We start from the raw sequence: 18644 nt of genomic DNA on the forward strand, positions 1-18644 counted from the left end.
GAGGAGTTTTTGGAGTAGAAACTGATTGGAAAATCTTCAAATTCTCTTCAAAATCGTTGAGTTTCTGCTCCGAAAACTAAACAAAAAGACTCCGTGTGCACAAACCCATTTACTCTAGGCAGAAAGGGCAAGTTTCTTATTCTTTAGTTGCAGTTTTCACTTTGTCTTTCTTGAATTGTGTGTCTGAAAGCCACATAAATAATAGTTTGCTATAATTTACTTTCTGCAAATAGTTGTCAGAGTTCATTGCTCATAAGCTTGCCGTTAATGTTAATTACATGGATGGCCCGTGCGCCTCCTCCCATCCATACCTTGCTGATGATCTTTGAAGTGTAGAATGAAGGAGGTGTTTGTATGTAATGGTGCCTATAATTTGGAGGCAGGCGTGGTGAGCAATGTATATTTACATCTTCTCTAATCTTTCCACAAAGCTCACTCCGGAGTTTCATCTTTTGTCAGCGAGTGACATTGGTAATATTCCCATTCATTCACTTGACTCCAATGTAATAAACACAACGCTCCCACTACGAGGATGGCTCGGAGACCTTCTGCTATCTCCTATCGCGTAAGTCTGATTTATTTATTCGTGCATCTGCTGGATAATATTTCTTTGACATGAATATTCTGTTTCACTTCATGGATTATAGTACAGTTACGTAAATCTACATAGATAAATTCTATTTTGAACAATCATGAGGATCATGGAACAATGGACTCAATGTCTTTAGACCATGCAACAATGACGTTTCTGGTTTTGGGGCAATGGCCTCTGACATTTCTGGTCTGGAGATAGTGGCTTCTGATGTTTCTGATATAGGGGACAGTTGTCTCTGATTTTTTTGGTGTAGGATGCAGTGGCCTCTTGACATTTATGGTCTAGAGCAGTGGCCTCTGATGTTTCTGTTCTCGGGGGCAGTGGCCGCTGACGTTTCTGCTCTCAGGGCAGTGGCCACTGACGTTTCTACTTTGCTCTCAGGGCAGTGGCCACTGACTTTTCTGTTCTGTTCTCAGGGCAGTGGCCACTGACTTTTCTGTTCTGTTCTCAGGGCAGTGGCCACTGACTTTTCTGTTCTGTTCTCAGGGCAGTGGCCTCTGACGTTTCTGGTCTTGGGGCAGTGGCTGTTGACATTTCTGTTCTCGGGGCAGTGGCCGCTGACGTTCCTGTTCTGTTCTCAGGGCAGTGGCCTCCGACGTTTCTGGTCTCAGGGCAGTGGCTTCTGACGTTTCTGGTTTCAGGGCAGTGGCCATTGATGTTTCTTTCCTCAGGGCAGTGGTCTTTGATCTTTCAGATCCCGGGGCAGTGACCTCTGACGTTTCTGGTCTGGAAGCAGTTGCCATTGATGTTTCTTTTCTCGGAGCAGTGGTCTCTGATGTTTATAGTCTGAGGGCAGTATCCATTGACTTTTCTGGTCTGGGGGCAGTGGCCATTGATGTTTCTGGTCTGGTGGTGGTGGCCACTGACGTTTCTTGTCTGAGGGCAGTGGCCTCTGACGTTTCTGATTCGGAGCAGTGGCCACTGATGTTTCTGGTATAGGGGACAGTTGCCTCTGATGTTTCTAGTCTAGGGTGCAGTGGCCTCAAACACTACTGGTTTCACGGCAGTGAGTGACCTCTGATGTTTCTGGTCCTAGGATCATCTGTGTTTTTGATCCTTTATAGCAATAAGTCTTCTCTGTGCTAAAATAAGATCTGAACGTAAACCTAGTTTCGCAGAATCCATATCAATTGTGTAACAATGCGAGATGTAATTACAGTAATGGCTAATAAATAATCCCAGAGTTTATGTTGAACTTACTATTGGACTGTGGTGACTTCAGAGAGCGCAGAATAGCTTCCATTCCCAATATTTAATTTCAACCTCTGCAGAAATTTTTTGCCCCTTTTGACATTTTAACTCCCAGGTTCCACCAACTTTTTAGCAGGGCTGTGGAGTCGGAGTCGTGGAGACGGAGCTCATTTTGGTGGAGTCGGAATCGGTATAAAATGGACCGACTCCGACTCCTAAAATATATAATAAATGGGGTGCAGTAGATCAGTGCAGTTTGTGGGGAATATTTTTTCATAAGAATTTGGGAAAGTTATGAAATGTCCTATAAATGTCTGTCCTATTCCTGATCTAAGGGTCTAGACTTTTACCGAGATGAATCTGTGCTGCAGTAAATTTATCACTTAAACATGAGCCATGTATGAGGGAGTCGTGGAGTCGGAGTCATGGAAATTGAGGAGTTGAAGTCGGAGGTTTGGCTTACCGACTCCACAGCCCTGCTTTTTAGAAAGTGGACGGAGCTCCAGTTCTTGATGATTCGGAGGGTCTTAGTGTTTGTAGTTTGTATTATAACAACAAAAGGCCCATTTACTCGAGTGGATAGTCGCTAAGACTGGAACACTTACTACTTAAAAACGCTCCTTCATTGTTCATGAAATAATTTATTAGCAAAAATTATCCTGTAAACCAGGTTGCTTCTGCTTTAGGGGACATGGGAAATTAATCTATGGAGCCATGAAATGATCGTCCAATAATGATTTACTACATGATTGTCTGACTTGTGTAAAGATTGTTTATTCTTTTTGTATCATTGATCGCTTTCACTGTTATCTACTTGTGTAAATGGGCTTTAGCTATCCCTGTCTTCAGGACTAGGATAGATTGGAGTTTTACCAGGAGACCTCTCTCTAGTAATAACTTGTAACTAGTTGTCATATTTAATAACTGCCTATAACTAGTCATTAGTCATTGCTAACCACAGGCCGTCATTCGGTCATGTATTCATGTGTGCACATATTTATCATGGCTTTTGTTTATGGCTTTGTATAATGTATGAGGAGGAGAGGTTTATTGCCTGCAGTCTTTTCGTTATACATTTCTTTATTCTGTATTTATACTATAATAATATAACTTGATTTATGCTTGACATTTATGGCATGTCTACGTAATATACTATAAATGTCTGATAGATGCAGGACCCCCCTCTGCACCCATTCTAATGCAGGGTCTCCATTCCTGGTGGTTGCCTCACCAGATAGGATGGCGTTTGGGGGGGCCCCGTTCTGGATACAGATACAGGTCCTACATACACCAGGCATTTATGTATTTTCCTGTTCGTATGCCAGAAAGGTCTATGATGGGATTAGGAATTCCTCTTTAAAACAGTGAAGCCAAATTTAAGGTACTCCATAGATTATAGTAAGAAAACAATATTTAAAGGGGTTCATCTGAGAAAAAACACCTTGCCGAGGAGGTGTAAAAAATAACAAACCCTGTAATACTCACCTATTGTCACCCACCTGAATCCACCACAGGCCGCTCAGTGGTTTGCCCAGGGACCGGAAGCAGACACTTCACTGTTCAACCAGTCGTCAGACTTCCGTGGCCTGGGATTGCCTGCAGTGGTCAGGTGACAATAAGCAGCCCGACATTGGATGTTTTATGACGATGTGCTTCTCAGTCACCAGGCCACAAGTCTTGACAGCTGGTTGAATAGTAATTTCTCCCCTCTCTGTCCATGTGGTGGATACATTTTACAGAGTTTAATAATTTTTACATAACCAGTCCCCGTGGGTAATGTTTTATTTTGCAAATATTTGATAGATAGTAAGATATTGCAATTTTACTAAAATTTTTTTTTAATTCTTTTATTACGTCGCCTATATTCATATGGAATCTGTCACCAGGTTTTTGCTACCTCATCTGATAGCCACATAGTGTAAGGGCAGAGACACTGATTCCAGTGATGTATCACTTACTGCTGCAACTTTGTTAGAATCCCTGTTTTCTCTGCTGTAGATGCAGCAGAGCTCGGAATGCTGAGCTGTGTATAACCCTGCCCACTCCACTGATTGGAAGCTTGCTTACAGTGCACGCAAAAAGCTGTCAATCAGTGGAGCGGGCTGGGTTATATACAGCTCAGCATTCCGAGCTCTGCTACATCTACAGCAGAGAAAACAGGGATTCTAACAAAACTGCACCAAGCAGCCCAGTAAGTGACACATCACTGGAATCAGGGTCTCTGCCCCTACATCATGCTGCTCCCAGATTACATAGCAAATAGCTGATGATGGATTCTTTTTAAAGTGTATACAGCTTAGATAATGCAATATGTATACTTTTCAATGTTGGAGTGCTCACCTATTGATTAGTTGTATGCCAGAAATATTTTATTGTCTCATTGGCACCTAGTCTTTAGTAGATGAGCATACATGTCCCGTTTTCATATTGCCAGTATTTTTGAGCTAGTCATATACATTCTTAAACTCATGAAACCAATCACCATTGGTCTATAAAGCCAGTTGTGGGTTAAATGATGGGCACAGGGGAAGGGGATAAATTATTAAATATCGTTTTAATCTTAATTGCTTTACAAGATGACACAACAAGCCGACACACTTCACTTAATTGTTGAATAAAGACGTATACGCCTGGAGATATAAGGAGGAGACGCCTGATTTGGGAAAGTTTTGCACCCACGTTACGTCACAATAATATACATGTATACAGTACCTGGGCACATTTCTGGAAAGACTGGTTAGTTGACCCATCCCGACACTGTTTCATTGTTTTGAGACCCATAGATTGTAAAATAATGTTTATTTTTCAGCAGATTAGAAAGTAATAAAAGCCATTAGGAGGATCCTACTTTTAAATTCCATGTCTATAACAATATTTGTACAGACATGTTGTTTTGAAGCGTTGGGATGAGTCACATTGTCATCTACAATGGAACGGATTATCATTTTTGGTTGCTGTTCTGATGCATTATCTGTATGGCTGTCATCAAGGCTTGTGCCTGCATCTTCTTTGGTTATAAGGAGATTAAATTTACAGAGTTATCCACCTTTTTTTACTGTTTTCCTTAAAAACAATGCTAGCACGATCTAAAAAAAAAACATCCCCCGTGAAAATGGAAGCAAGGAGACTGGTGGGGGACCGGATCAGCAATACTAAGGAGCAGCGCGGGATCTGTAGGTGAGTATGGACCCATTTTTAAAAGGAAAAAGGGGGTAGACAACCTCTTTTAAATAGTAAGTCTGACCCCGAAAAGTGTCTATCTGCATGTTTTGTAGATAAGACACCATAGACTTTGAGTTGCAAATAGATCTTCTTTCTCTTGGTAAGTCTGCAATAGTTAAAATGGGAAAACTGTGACTTGGATGGCTCTGTTTTCTTCTCTCTAGTTTTATTATGGGTAGAATTAGTCAGGTTAGGGTTCCAGGATGGAAGAACGGGCATACATTTGTAATAGTGATCTTCTGGTAAGGGGTATTGTCTTGTCCCATAGCCAAGGATTACCCAATGCGATGTATTAGGTAATTTATAAGTAATTCGTCCATTGCCTTTACTGCCCACAATGACTGGTACAATTGTACACCACAATTTTAATAAATGTAATATGTCATTTAGATTAATATAATAATATTGTGTTCATATATTGTTGATTATTGTACTGATACGACTTTCTCATTACAGGAGGACAGTGCACTCAGCTTGTTAACGGTCAGGGTTGTACAGGCCGCACAAATCCCATGGGCTGACTTGAGTACGTATAAGGGGTTGCAAGATGTATGTTACTGGCTGGAACTGCTGATATAATAGTGTAATGGAATATTTATATAATAGTGTAACGGAATATTGGTATAATAGCATTATAAAATATTGATTGGAGGGGGTTCAACCACTGCACTGATCTCTGCATAATGGGGAACTTTTATCTCCTTTATAATAGGGCGACTATACATAAGTTCGGACCGCCGCTCCATTCATTCCCCATAGGGCTGCCGAGCGCTGCCCTCGGCTTTTCCTGATATGTAATGACTAGACTGGTGATCGGGTATCTGATCAAAAAATCATCTGATCATAAAATCATAAGATCATATATCTGATTATAAAATGAAGCAGCAGATCAGATACACGATCACCTGCTTCATTTTATAATACTGATATAAGTTCCCTCTTGAGTTTATAGGTTCTGGTTGTGCTGACCGGTGCACCTCCCCGCGGTCAACCATCACCAGTCCAGAGGATAGGGGATAACTTGTTTTAACCAGAGAACCCCTTTAATTATGAGATCTGCTTTTCCATTGCAGTGAGCAATGCTGATTGTTACGTATGTCTGTGGCTGCCTTCCTGCACCAATAAGACCTTAAAGACAAGGACTTTATCCAACACCAGTGACCCTGTGTGGAACGAGACGTTTCAGTTTACTCTCTGCAATAATGTGAAGGTAAGAGGTCGAGGTGAGCTTTCATCAGTGGTGATTATTCTTTACAGACTATTAGAAAATGCAAATATCCCCTAAAATAAGAGTGACACTGCCACTATCTCAGCCAGATGTCATAACACTCTGAACAGCAAATCTGCCTATAATACTGTCATGTTCGGATTGGGAGACCCGCAAACAGTCCATGCATTGCAAACCGTGCTCTGGCTGAGTTACACGGACGTCCATGCATTGCAAACCGTGCTCTGGCTGAGTTACACTGACGTCCATGCATTGCAAACCGTGCTCTGGCTGAGTTACATGGACATCCATGCATTGCAAACCGCACTCTGACCGAGTTACACAGATGCCTACATGAGCCCTTATCTAGCGGGTAGGGTTCTGGTTGTCTTTTATTTATGGTGCATCTGGTCTTAATTTCAGCCCATCAATCAATTAATGAGTGCCAATACGAGTCATTTGCGCCTATTTCCCGGTCTATGTATTCAGGGTGATAAATGGTGATGGGGACGGAACGATCGATATTCTGCCCATCATGTCACCGGCGGAAAATCTCCATATCGCCTCTGATCACTATGATTGTAATGCCGTCATTAAACAATCAGATTTGCTTTAACTGATCCCATAAATAGGTATTTGCAGACATTTGGCATCGGGCACTTTCCTCTACAGTCCTGTCACTGTGATGAGATATATATTTATATCTGCAAATAACTTCTGTTTCAGAACATGTTGCATCTGACGCTTCATGACGAGGACGTGATCACAAAAAACGACCTGCTCTATACACTGACATTTGACGTGGGAAAAATCTGTATCGGAGAGACCAAACTGGAAACGTTCGGTCTCAACCCTAACGTAAGTCAAATGCTTTCTTATCCCATTTGTGCCGTTATTTTGTCCTTATATTAGCCGTGTCCTGACGCACTTTCCATATCTTGTCTGTTCTCAAAATCTCTATTCCATGATTTATAACACCAAATCTCCTGTGTAATAAGCGAGGGGAACGGGGCACGGGCTCATATGTTCAGGATAATGTTCTAAAAATAGGAAAAAATTAGAATTAAATTGTGGTCTTTATTTTTTCAGGGACCAGAAACTCTGCAAGTGGAATTTACTGTGCAAGAATTGTAAGTTCCTCATCTTCATATCTACAATCAGTGTAAATGTAATATATAGATATATAATATGCGTTCGTGTGTGTGTGTATATATATGTGTATATATGCAAAATGCCTCTTCAGAGAGGAAGAGAACTAGAACTCTATAGCGCCACCTGTTGGAAGCAGCAATCCTACAAGTCTCTATTAACGAGTCGTGCAATATGACTTAGCATAGAAGTCAAACCAGAATCTCAATTTGCAGACATGGTGTTTCGGGATGTTGCACCCTCATCAGTGCAAAGTATGAGAACTGATTTGGCTAGATGAGAGGCTCTGGACTGTGGTCTAAGGGGTAAGGTTTCCCCTTGTGGAGAGTGACATGCCAGTCCTGGCATGCCAATATATACTGTATATGCATACTTTTACTATCTGTCCCTAATTTATAATTTTACTTATTTTATATTTCAGTAAAGGTTATCGTGAGAAGATACTTACAAATGGAGTGATTGTGGTAAGCTGACGTATTTTTGGGTAGAATTCTGTAAATGCGTTCTCTTAGATTTACCAAGTGATTTAGTTATTGTGTGATTGAAAAATTATCTATTGGATGTAAGATAAGTATTCTCAGAAATGTCAGCATTTGTTATTTAGCCCACTACCAAATCTGATGCCCCCCCACCTCTATTTTCTGCTTGCCATGGACTAATTTGATTGACAGTTCTGACTCGCAGAATCATTCTGCTGCTGACCCGAACTGCGTCCTGTAAAACGGACTTCCAAGAATAGTCCGTGTTTGGAGTTCAGCACCGGACACAGTACGCAACCCAAACTTTACAGTTCGAGTTCGCTCATCTCTAGTTATAAGAAGATTAAATTTAAAGGGGTTGTTCACTCTTTTTTTTTTCTGTATTTTTTAAAAGCAATGCTGCCCCGATGCTGCAAGCAGAGGCAGCTTTGTCAGGTTCCCTTTAAATATACAGGGGTAAATCAATGCAAAATCCAAGTGTATGAAAAATGAGGATTTTTTTGCTGCAAATTTATGACATGAACTGCAATTTGTTTCAACACTCTGGAGCACTTTACCTTACACCCAAAATCTAAGTTCTATTATTTAATATTAGAATAAAACCCTTCTTTATCTTAATGCTTATGTCCTATGACTTTACAACTAGTAGACACTTAGTAACATACGTCTTCACTCCGGTCCCGTTTTCTTTGCATTGCTACATGCTTCCGATCACCATGCACTTTTTTTTTGTATATTTTGCACTGTGACTGTCCAACTGACCAGTGTATGTGGCATGATTTATATTTTATTGCATTTCACCCTCACATACTGTGTAACTCCGCTTCTCTGCATTGCAGGCTAGAGAGATGACCTGCCTGGACATCTGTGTCGACAAGCAGAGGATCCCGGAGAACCTGAAAGGTGGGCTGCTATAATAGGGGGCACCAAAGCCACGTGACTGGGCACCTAGTTGGGCAGCCCTGACATGTGGTCATCTATCGTCTTGGTCTTTACAGAAAATACTTTTATTTAACTTTACATCCATGTTGTCCCATTCAGACACCAGTGACAAATGCACATAATCATTGTTGCCGAATAAATAGTGAACTTTTCTCTCTCCTGTTCATCCAGGCAAACAAATAACCTTGTTAGTGGAAGACTCTTTTGAAAAGAAATCCAAGCTGGAGCTGAGTCCCTGCACAGCCGGCGCCGATCACAAGCTAACCTGCCGATTCTATTACGTCACTAGATGGAACCCAGAGTTGACGGCCTATTTGGAGGTAAACTGCTGAAGTGTTCTCTATGCTTCTGTTTTCTAAAATATTGGACAACCTGTAGCACCCCACTGCACCCAGACACAAATTTTTTTATGTGGATTTTGAAGCAGATCAGCATCAAAATCCACATAATAAAACCTATTCCTTCCCAAGTGTTAAAGGAAGGAAGAAGTGGTAAGTGGCCGGGCACAGATAATTGGTCGTGATCATCATTGTTGGTAGCTTACCATCTAGATTTATTAACTTTATTAAGACTTGTAGTTTCTTCTGTATGTTCCCTTTACTTTGCTGCACTTATTTCCTTCTGTAGGGACATGAAAACCAGAACATTCACATTATTCCAGTAAAGTCGCTGCACATGGGACAAGAACAGAAAATCCTTCTCTCCACCGTGCCCGTAAGTGTCCCACTTATGTAATTCCCTGCCGGAAACTCTGATGGAGGACCAGGTGGTTTCTGATTTTTTTTTTCTTTTTTCTTAGCATGTACAGGGTACATTGCAAATTTTTAGATCTCTTTACACCCCTGGTATAGTTAATCCTATAATGGATACTGCAGGCTGGACACAGCCACATTTTGTAGGACAGCTTATAGATATTGACCTGGTATGGCCATTGTATCAGTATAAGTAGCGCCAAAATACTGTAATATTCTGAAACTTCACATTTTTTCCCCTAGATGCATTAACCCCTTATTGACGACTGCCGTACCTCACAGCCTCTGTGCAGAGCCGGCTCAGGAGTTGAGCCCGCTCCATGAAGCACAGGTACTGGCTCAGTTACATATTCAGTACCTGACAATAACTGATGAGATCAGAGCTAGCGCTGACCACATCAGTGTAACTTCTTATATGCTGCTGTCAGCCATGACGGCGGCATTCAAAACTTTTCTGACAGCCCCTGGCACCTCGTGCAACGCGATCAGGGGGTGCCGATTATTTACCACGACAGCTGCAGGCCTTCTAAAGGCACCCTTGTGTACCATAGGAAGCCTGTGGCTAGTCTTCATATAAGATCATTTATTTCACAATACACTGATGATTTTTGATGTATGATTTTTTTTTTTTTATAGAGTGTACGGGGGGAGTTGCAATTTTTTTACATCTCTAGCTAATTGTCTATACTAACACTAGGGTGTACTATGGAATTGAAGTGTAGTGCATAGGCGCTAAAGAGATTGTAGGTTCAAGCCCCTTAAGGGGATTAATACAAAAAAAAAAAAATATATATATATATATATATATATATATATATATATATATATACAGTACAGACCAAAAGTTTGGACACACCTTCTCATTTAAAGATTTTTCTGTATTTTCATGACTATGAAAATTGTACATTCACACCGAAGGCATCAAAACTATGAATTAACACATGTGGAATTATATAGCCAGTCATCAAAGCAAAAGGTGGCTACTTTGAAGAACCTAGAATATAAGACATATTTTCAGTTGTTTCACACTTTTTTGTTAAGTATATAATTCCACATGTGGTAATTCATAGTTTTGATGCCTTCAGTGTGAATGTACAATTTTCATAGTCATGAAAATACAGAAATTTTTTTAAATGAGAAGGTGTGTCCAAACTTTTGGTCTGTACTGTATATATATATATGTACTGTACATATATATAGAAACATATATATATATATGTATATGTATATATATATATATATATATATATATATATATATATATACGTGTGTGTGTGTTTAAAAAAATCTTTAAAAAAAATGAAAGTTTAAATCATCCTCCTTTTTTCCCATATGTAAATAGCGAGATGTACAAAATAAAAAAAAGAAATCCCAAACATATCTAGTGGCATTGCTGTGTGGCGTAATTGCCCGAACTAATAATATATAAAAAAAAAATTATCTCAAATTTATCACAATTCAACCCTCCCCCCTCCTGCCTCAAATGCAATAAAAAGCAATCAAAATGTTGTATCTATCCCATAATGCTCTCAGTAAAACAATCAGTACAACGTGCAATAGACAAGCTCTCAAAAAATAATTGGCTTGCATCGCCATTTTCCTTCTTGCAGATTTCTGAAATTGGTTTTCACCACCTATGTATAAGAAAAAAAAAATATGCAGGTTTGCTATCGTCTTCACCTGGAAAAACATGTTTTTTTCCAATCATTTTTAAAGCACAATGAACGCCATAAAAATAAAATCCCCCCAAAAAAGTTGCGAAATTTCTTCCTTTTAATTTTTATTTTTGTATACCATTTCTCAGCACATTTACACATGTATTATTACATTTTTTTGAAGCCGTGAGGCACACGATCCTTGAAATCCTATATATTATTAATCATTTCTGTTTCTTTATAAATAAATAAAAAAATATATTATAATATTTTACTATGTGCAAGAAAAGACTCCCCCCTCCCAGTCTCTGCTGCTTGTGGAACTGGTCTGCTTTGCCTAATGAGAATGTCCACCCTTGACGAGTCTCCCAATGAGTTGTGCATAAAGTCTTTCTCTACATATTTCATCACTGTATAAAAAAAATGGGATCTATGTTCCATTATAATGAGTGAAATCCTGGTTGCACTATGCAGAAGTTTTAGGCAGGTGTGGAAAAAAATGCTGTCGAGTAAGAATGCTTTCCAAAATAGAAGCATCGGCCCCCGCAGAGCCCTGATCTCACATCATCCAGTCTGTCTGGGATTACATGAAGAGAGAAGGATTTGCACAAGTGACATCCACAGAAGATCTGTAGTTAGTTCTCCAAGATGTTTGGAACAACAAAAACTGTATAAGTACAAGCACTAAGAATTGATGCTGTTTTGACGGCAGAGGACGGTCACACCAAATACTGATGTGATTCGGATTTCTCTTTTGGTCAATGACTTTGCATTTTGTTCTTTGATAAAAATAATCTATTATCACTTCTGTTTTTGAATGCATCCTTACTTTATAGCATTTTCTCCATGTCTGCCTAAAACTTTTGCACAGTGTTGTGTGTATGTAAAGCCTTGTGGTATATATCGTGGCAGTGAATTGTATACATTTTTCAGCTTTTACTTTTTGTTACCTAGTTAAATATTTTCTTTTTTTTTAATTAGACCTCAATCGAATACAAAATTTTTACCTGCTTTGAGAAACATGTTTTTTGCCAATTTTCTGCCATTGATCAATTAGCGTAACCAAGCTGATAACTTTTCTAAACTTTATGATTATAATGATCCTACATATGTGTTCATTATTTATCATGTTGATGAATAATTAAAGGGGTTTTCCACTGCTGGACCCCCCCCCCCTGGCTCAATCAGTCCAGGGGTCCATAAAAAAAGTAAAAGCAATATATACCCACCCATCTCCCGCAGAGGTGACGTTCCTGCAATGTTGTTAAGGAAATATATGGCACTCCTGGTAAGGAGATGAGGTGCCCAAATAGGGTTCCAGCCTGTAATCAAATAAATATAGAAACTTGGCACTCGGGATTTGTAGAAAGTGAACACACAATTTATTGGCAATCCATTAAGTTAACGTTTCCATCTAAACAGACCTTCATCAGAATTGATTGCCGCTTGTGATATTCTTGTGGTTTGCATAAGGCAGCGCTGTATGTAACTGCGATCTGCGTCGCTATTTGAATGGCGCTCATTCCTGCAATGTTGGCGTCGCTTTCCTCGGCAGTTGTGAAAGCCTTTCACATTGGTGGATTATTGGAGTAAATCCTGATGTCCACTTCTCTTTAAAAACAATCGTTAATAGGACAATATGTGATGCTCTGTATCATATTTTTTGGTTACATTCCTCTTCATAAAGATATAAGTGGGTGTATAGACAATAAAATTCCTGTAATCCAGAATTAAAGACGCTGTCCGGCCTTAAGCTACAAGTCTGCAGTCAATCTGACTGCAGACTTGTGAATCCTCACATTAAGCACAACTACACGCTGTGCGGATTAATCGAGAGTGTGACTGCAAGTATGAGATTTGCATACTCCCGGCCACATTCAGACTAGACTTGTCTGACTTCACTCAATACAGTTTTATTGAGTGAGGCCTTGCAAGTCTAGTTGGCACGTGACTATATGTATGCAAATCACATAGTTGTGGTCACACTCCCGGCGCCAGCACAGGAGAATCCTCACAGCATGCAAGTCTGAGTGACTGCAGACTTGTAGCATAAGGCCGGACAAGCCCTTTAATGACCTCATATGGTGTTGTACTATCACATCATATGGATTCTTACAGTCAGAAAAAGTATATATCCTTAATTCTTCCCTTTTTACGGCCTTTTTGTTTTCTATGTAATACCTATCCACATTATATTAGTTTTGTGCTGGAAACAAGAGACAGGTTGTCTTGTTTTCTAGATTATTGGATGCCGGAAAGAAATGTCATGACGAATGGTGAAATCCACATAAATTGACAGAAGGTCAGATCCGTGGCTCTGCTCAATTTATGTTGTAGATTATCACCATGTTGGTGTATTAAAATGCAGAGGATTTTCCTTTTGGAAAGTCCACCCATGTGAACACATCCTTATATCATGCAGATCCCAGTATTCCTTGTAAAAAGTTTTGTAATTTGTTTTTACTGTCTTGAATTGTAATTTGTATACTGACTTCCTACAAATCTAGTGGATCAAATAAACAGCATAATACTGTCTAGAAATTGACCTTTATGTAATGTATTGTTTTTCTAAACTTGCATAAAATATATATGTTTTTCCATCTTAAGCTTTGTATTAATCCTATAGGCAAAGCAGCCACTTGCCAGGGGCAGCAGAGAATTGGGACTGTGCTTCTTTTATTTGCATTTTCATTTTTACTCTTATTTCCTCTATACTTAATATGTTTCTTCCTTCTTTACTGTTGATTTTCTCTACTCAAAATGGAAATCTATCTAAGATTATCTTCTGATGTGACTATAGATACATGTGAGGCGTTCACTTTGGTGAAGGATTGTTCCACGCATTTACATAAAAAAAGGGCGCTATTGAATTTTCATTCATTCGGCCCTGATGTAAAATATGAACAAGTCCCCAGCCCCAACACTTATCTATAAATTGTAATATTGGTCTGATGATAGTTGCAAAAGGACCTTTTAGTCCCCCTTAGGGTATGTGCACACAACGTCTTATAGTTGCTAGTGTACTTAAAGCACAATACTTTGTGCTTGAGACATAAAATATGATTGAAAGGATGTGAACACTTTTTAGGGTTTCTTTAAGATGATAAAAAATGAGACCAGCAGAATTACTCGGCCGAGTGTCTCTGTTCTCAACAAGTTACTTTCCGTCGGTAGAGGCCGGTGTAGTTAGCGGACGTACCTTGTCACTGTCATGATACAGTAACTCTAAGTTTCTGCTTCTTTTTTTGGAATCCTTTTGTCTGTTAATCTCTGTTGTATGTTTATGTCACTTTCTAGACAGTATTTAATTTTTCAAAAAATTTAACTAGGTTTATACAAATTGGTGTGGCTTCCGCTGCTTCCATCCACTGCGCTGGATCCAGGTACACTTTCCTATTTCTTAATGATTCTATGTGCAATTTTTATCTGACAAAAAAAAAAGTCCTACTAAAAGGTTTCTTATATAGCTGAATGTTTTAAAAAAATTTTTTTTAATAAGCTTTATATAATACAGCTTTAATTGTAATAGTGTGAAGCTGGGTTCAGACAACTTTTGAGCTTCTGTTCCTGACTCTGTTCGAGACTTTCATCTGATGACCCCAAACAACAGGATTCAGATATGTTCCCAATGAAGTAGACGGATTCCAAAACACCAATTGAAGTCTATTGCTCTGTCAAGGGGTCCAGGGGCACATCTGAATTTCTTTTTCTTTTGGCCTTCAGAAAGAAACCCCCGATTGAATCAGGAATAATGACTCCATTATTGTCTGAACCTAGCTCGCTTCCTTAAAGAGGTTGTCCACTATTTTAACATTGATGACCTATCTTTAGGATAGGTCATCAATGTCTGATCGGTGGCGGTGCGACAACATGGCATACCCACAGATCAGCTGTTCTCAGTGCTGGCCAGAAGTATTGCACATCTGCCCCCTTTTCAAATCAGTAGGGGGGGCGGATGTGCAGTAGCCAGCCGCGGCCACTAGACTGAGCAGCTCTGTAACTGAGCACTTCCGGCATAGAGAACAGCAGATCGGCGGGAGTGCCGGGTGTCGGATCCTGTCCGATCGGACATTGATGACTTATCCTAAGGTCATCAATGGTAAAGTAGTGGACAACCTCTTTAACTCCCATAGAAGTGAAAGGAGAGAGCCGTGCACATGCATTGCCACCTCTCCAGTCATTCTCAATGATGAGTAGGTTCCACTCCTGACGGGAAGATTGTAGGGTCTCTAATGCTTCCTATTGGAGATTAGTTTTATTAGAAGTCAAAATTTACACTTTTTACAGTCTTACTACCTGACTTGGAATATGAAGCCAAGTAAGTATTGTCTCTAAAAAGGAAAGCCCTCCATTTGCAGACAAATGTTTCTTTTATTGATTTATTTTGTTTGTTTCTTTTATTGAAAGCCCAAGATGGTGCTCTGAAAAATGTGACGGTGCCACAGAAAAAAACACAGCCATTACACAGTACACAGCAGGGGCACATTTATAAGATTATCTCAGCACAGGAACATTTTATTTAAGCTATTATTCCAAGATCTATTGATTAAAATGAACTTTTGTTTGTAGGAAAACCCCTTTAAGGAGAACCTGAGCTCCAGCCGTTTTATCCTTCTGATTAGATTCAGAGAAGTTTACTTTCGTATACAGAGGGAAACCTATAACCTTCACCTGGATTTGTGTCCATTTCTTAACAATGACTGTAGTTTGTCTTAAGACAATCCATTCACAGTCACGCAGCAGTGAAACGCGTCCTTAATATTTAATAGCTGTAATTATCTGTGTTCTCGTGCTCCCGTCACGTGTCTCTGGGACACTTGCCACCAACTCTCTTCCCAGTAAGAGATGAATCATTGCCTGAAGCGACTGCAGCATGGTAGAGCTATTACTAACACTACTGTGACCATTGACTAGGGTCTGAGTAATGATTGAAGTTCTCTTTCAAGACTCTGTATTTAACAATGCTGAATCCTCCTGTCCATTAGGGCAGGGAACATGCATTCATCAAGTTCTTCTGCAGATGCTGATTCATCAAGAGCTGCTGACAAATAGCTTTAAAATCTGTAGCAGCATCCCAAAATTCCAATAGGTGGCGCTATAGAGTTCAAATCCTCTTTATCTCTGAAGAGACAATTTCCAGATGGCAATACACTTCAGTGGAGATATGAAGAATCCTTGATCGAATAAAATTATTCTTTTTTTTCAATCAGTGCGTTTCAGCGCTGGATTTTTTCAAGGTAAAAACACAGTGAAGATCTGACTCCTGTGCCTGCCTAGGGGGCATATGGCTGAAACCTAGTGATAATTTTTTTTTTTTTATAATGTGTCACAATATGTTTTCCTAAAAATATGGAGCCAAATGTGTTTTATTCGCGATGAAGATCCAAATGGAAGTATAATAAAGGATTTTTTATTCCAGGTTCTTTAGTCAACGCGTTTCAAAGTCATCCCAGACTTCTTCCTCAGGACACAAACTATATATCGTTTTTCCAAAAAATATGAGCACTTCATAAAACTTTCAGCCCCTTTCGGATGATAACAGTATATTATTTTTTTTATACTTGCTGCCTACCCAGGATCATAAAGTTTCGTGGTTAGCAATGCACATAAGACTTTATAAGTTCCATGTTTTCCAGGACTTTTTTTCATTGATCGTAGGAGTATAACATTGTGGTGAAAGTTGTAGTAAATCCAATGATAATGGGAACCTATAAAGGCATAAATGCGCCTCTGATATATTGAGTACATGTCAGAGGATCACAGGAACGGAGCATAAACTCTGAGCACAATCAGGTCCAACATGAAGGACTTCACCTGCTCTGTAGTGTTTGGTCCCTATAGCGCCTCTCCGAGGTTCGGCTTGCGAGGTATCTCCGATACATCTGGCACAATATATGCTTTTGTCATGACGGCAGAGGAGTATAAAGCAAACTGCACTTTATAGCACTGTAGGAGCTAAAACCTCCTCTGCTGTACAGAAATAAGACATTATAGAGACTGGCAATTTGTTAAAAACACAGTATTTATAAGTTTGTCCTCTAATAGCTCATCCAGAATAAGAAATCTTCTCAGCCAGTGTTTATTCAGTGTAGACTCAGTCCTTTTTTTGTACTTTTCTCTTTTTGTTCTGGATTTTCTTCTCTCTCTTCTATCAAATGAAATTAAGTCTACATTACCGAACGTTGTTCACTATTTTAAACATACAGTGGTGGCCAAAAGTATTGGCACCCCTGCAATTCTGTCAGATAATGCTCAGTTTCTTCCTGAAAATGATTGCAATCACAAATTCTTTGGTATTATTATCTTCATTTAATTTGTCTTCAATGAAAAAACACAAAAAGAATTGTCCTAAAGCCAAATTGGATACAATTCCACACCAAACCTAAAAAAGGGGGTGGACAAAAGTATTGGCACCCTTTGAAATATCCTGTGCTGCTTCTGTAATTGGTGTAATTAACAGCACCTGTAACTTACCTGTGGCACCTAACAGGTGTTGGCAATAACTAAATCACACTTGCAGCCAGTTAACATGGATTAAAGTTGACTCAACCTCTGTCCTGTGTCCTTGTGTGCACCACATTGAGCATGGAGAAAAGAAAGAAGACCAAAGAACTGTCTGAGGACTTGAGAAACCAAATTGTGAGGAAGCATGAGCAATCTCAAGGCTACAAGTCCATCTCCAAAGACCTGAATGTTCCTGTGTCTTCCGTGCGCAGTGTCATCAAGAAGTTTAAAGCCCATGGAACTGTGGCTAACCTCCCTAGATGTGGACGGAAAAGAAAAATTGACGAGAGATTTCAACGCAAGATTGTGCGGATGGTGGATAAAGAACCTCGACTAACATCCAAACAAGTTCAAGCTGCCCTGCAGTCCGAGGGTACAGCAGTGTCAACCCGTACTATCCGTCGGTGTCTGAATGAAAAGGGACTGTATGGTAGGATACCCAGGAAGACCCCACTTCTTACCCCGAGACATAAAAAAGCCAGGCTGGAGTTTGCCAAAACTTACCTGAGAAAGCCTAAAATGTTTTGGAAGAATGTTCTCTGGTCAGATGAGACAAAAGTAGAGCTTTTTTGGGAAAAAGCATCAACATAGAGTGTACAGGAAAAAAAAAGAGGCATTCAAAGAAAAGAACACGGTCCCTACAGTCAAACATGGCGGAGGTTCCCTGATGTTTTGGGGTTGCTTTGCTGCCTCTGGCACTGGACTGCTTGACCGTGTGCATGGCATTATGAAGTATGAAGACTACCAACAAATTTTGCAGCATAATGTAGGGCCCAGTGTGAGAAAGCTGGGTCTCCCTCAGAGGTCATGGGTCTTCCAGCAGGACAATGACCCAAAAGACACTTCCAAAAGTACTATAAAATGGTTTGAGAGAAAGCACTGGAGACTTCTAAGGTGGCCAGCAATGAGTCCAGACCTGAATCCCATAGAACACCTGTGGAGAGATCT

The 18644-nt window shown here is 39.8% G+C and overlaps 1 protein-coding gene across 3 annotated transcripts in view; it reads left to right on the top strand.

Moving 5' to 3' along the window:
* The first annotated feature begins 431 nt into the window (after positions 1-431).
* Positions 432-18644, top strand: part of LOC141153736 (cytosolic phospholipase A2 delta-like) — a 60624-nt gene continuing 42411 nt past the window's right edge. Inside the window, exons 1-10 of one of the 3 annotated variants that reach the window (XM_073638831.1) lie at positions 432-565; positions 5465-5534; positions 6082-6218; positions 6942-7073; positions 7305-7345; positions 7786-7828; positions 8683-8746; positions 8957-9105; positions 9413-9499; positions 14522-14575. In XM_073638831.1, coding sequence (XP_073494932.1) covers positions 533-565; positions 5465-5534; positions 6082-6218; positions 6942-7073; positions 7305-7345; positions 7786-7828; positions 8683-8746; positions 8957-9105; positions 9413-9499; positions 14522-14575 — 810 coding nt within the window. In that variant the 5' untranslated portion in view covers positions 432-532. Of the gene's footprint in view, positions 566-4644; positions 4964-5464; positions 5535-6081; positions 6219-6941; positions 7074-7304; positions 7346-7785; positions 7829-8682; positions 8747-8956; positions 9106-9412; positions 9500-14521; positions 14576-18644 lie in introns of those variants that run through there. The other 2 variants (XM_073638833.1, XM_073638832.1) reach the window with 2 other exon arrangements.

This window comes from Phyllobates terribilis, unplaced genomic scaffold (genome assembly GCF_046119375.1).
Source record: "Phyllobates terribilis strain yellow unplaced genomic scaffold, ASM4611937v1 Scaffold_7__3_contigs__length_470593459, whole genome shotgun sequence".
Classification (NCBI taxonomy): domain Eukaryota; kingdom Metazoa; phylum Chordata; class Amphibia; order Anura; family Dendrobatidae; genus Phyllobates; species Phyllobates terribilis.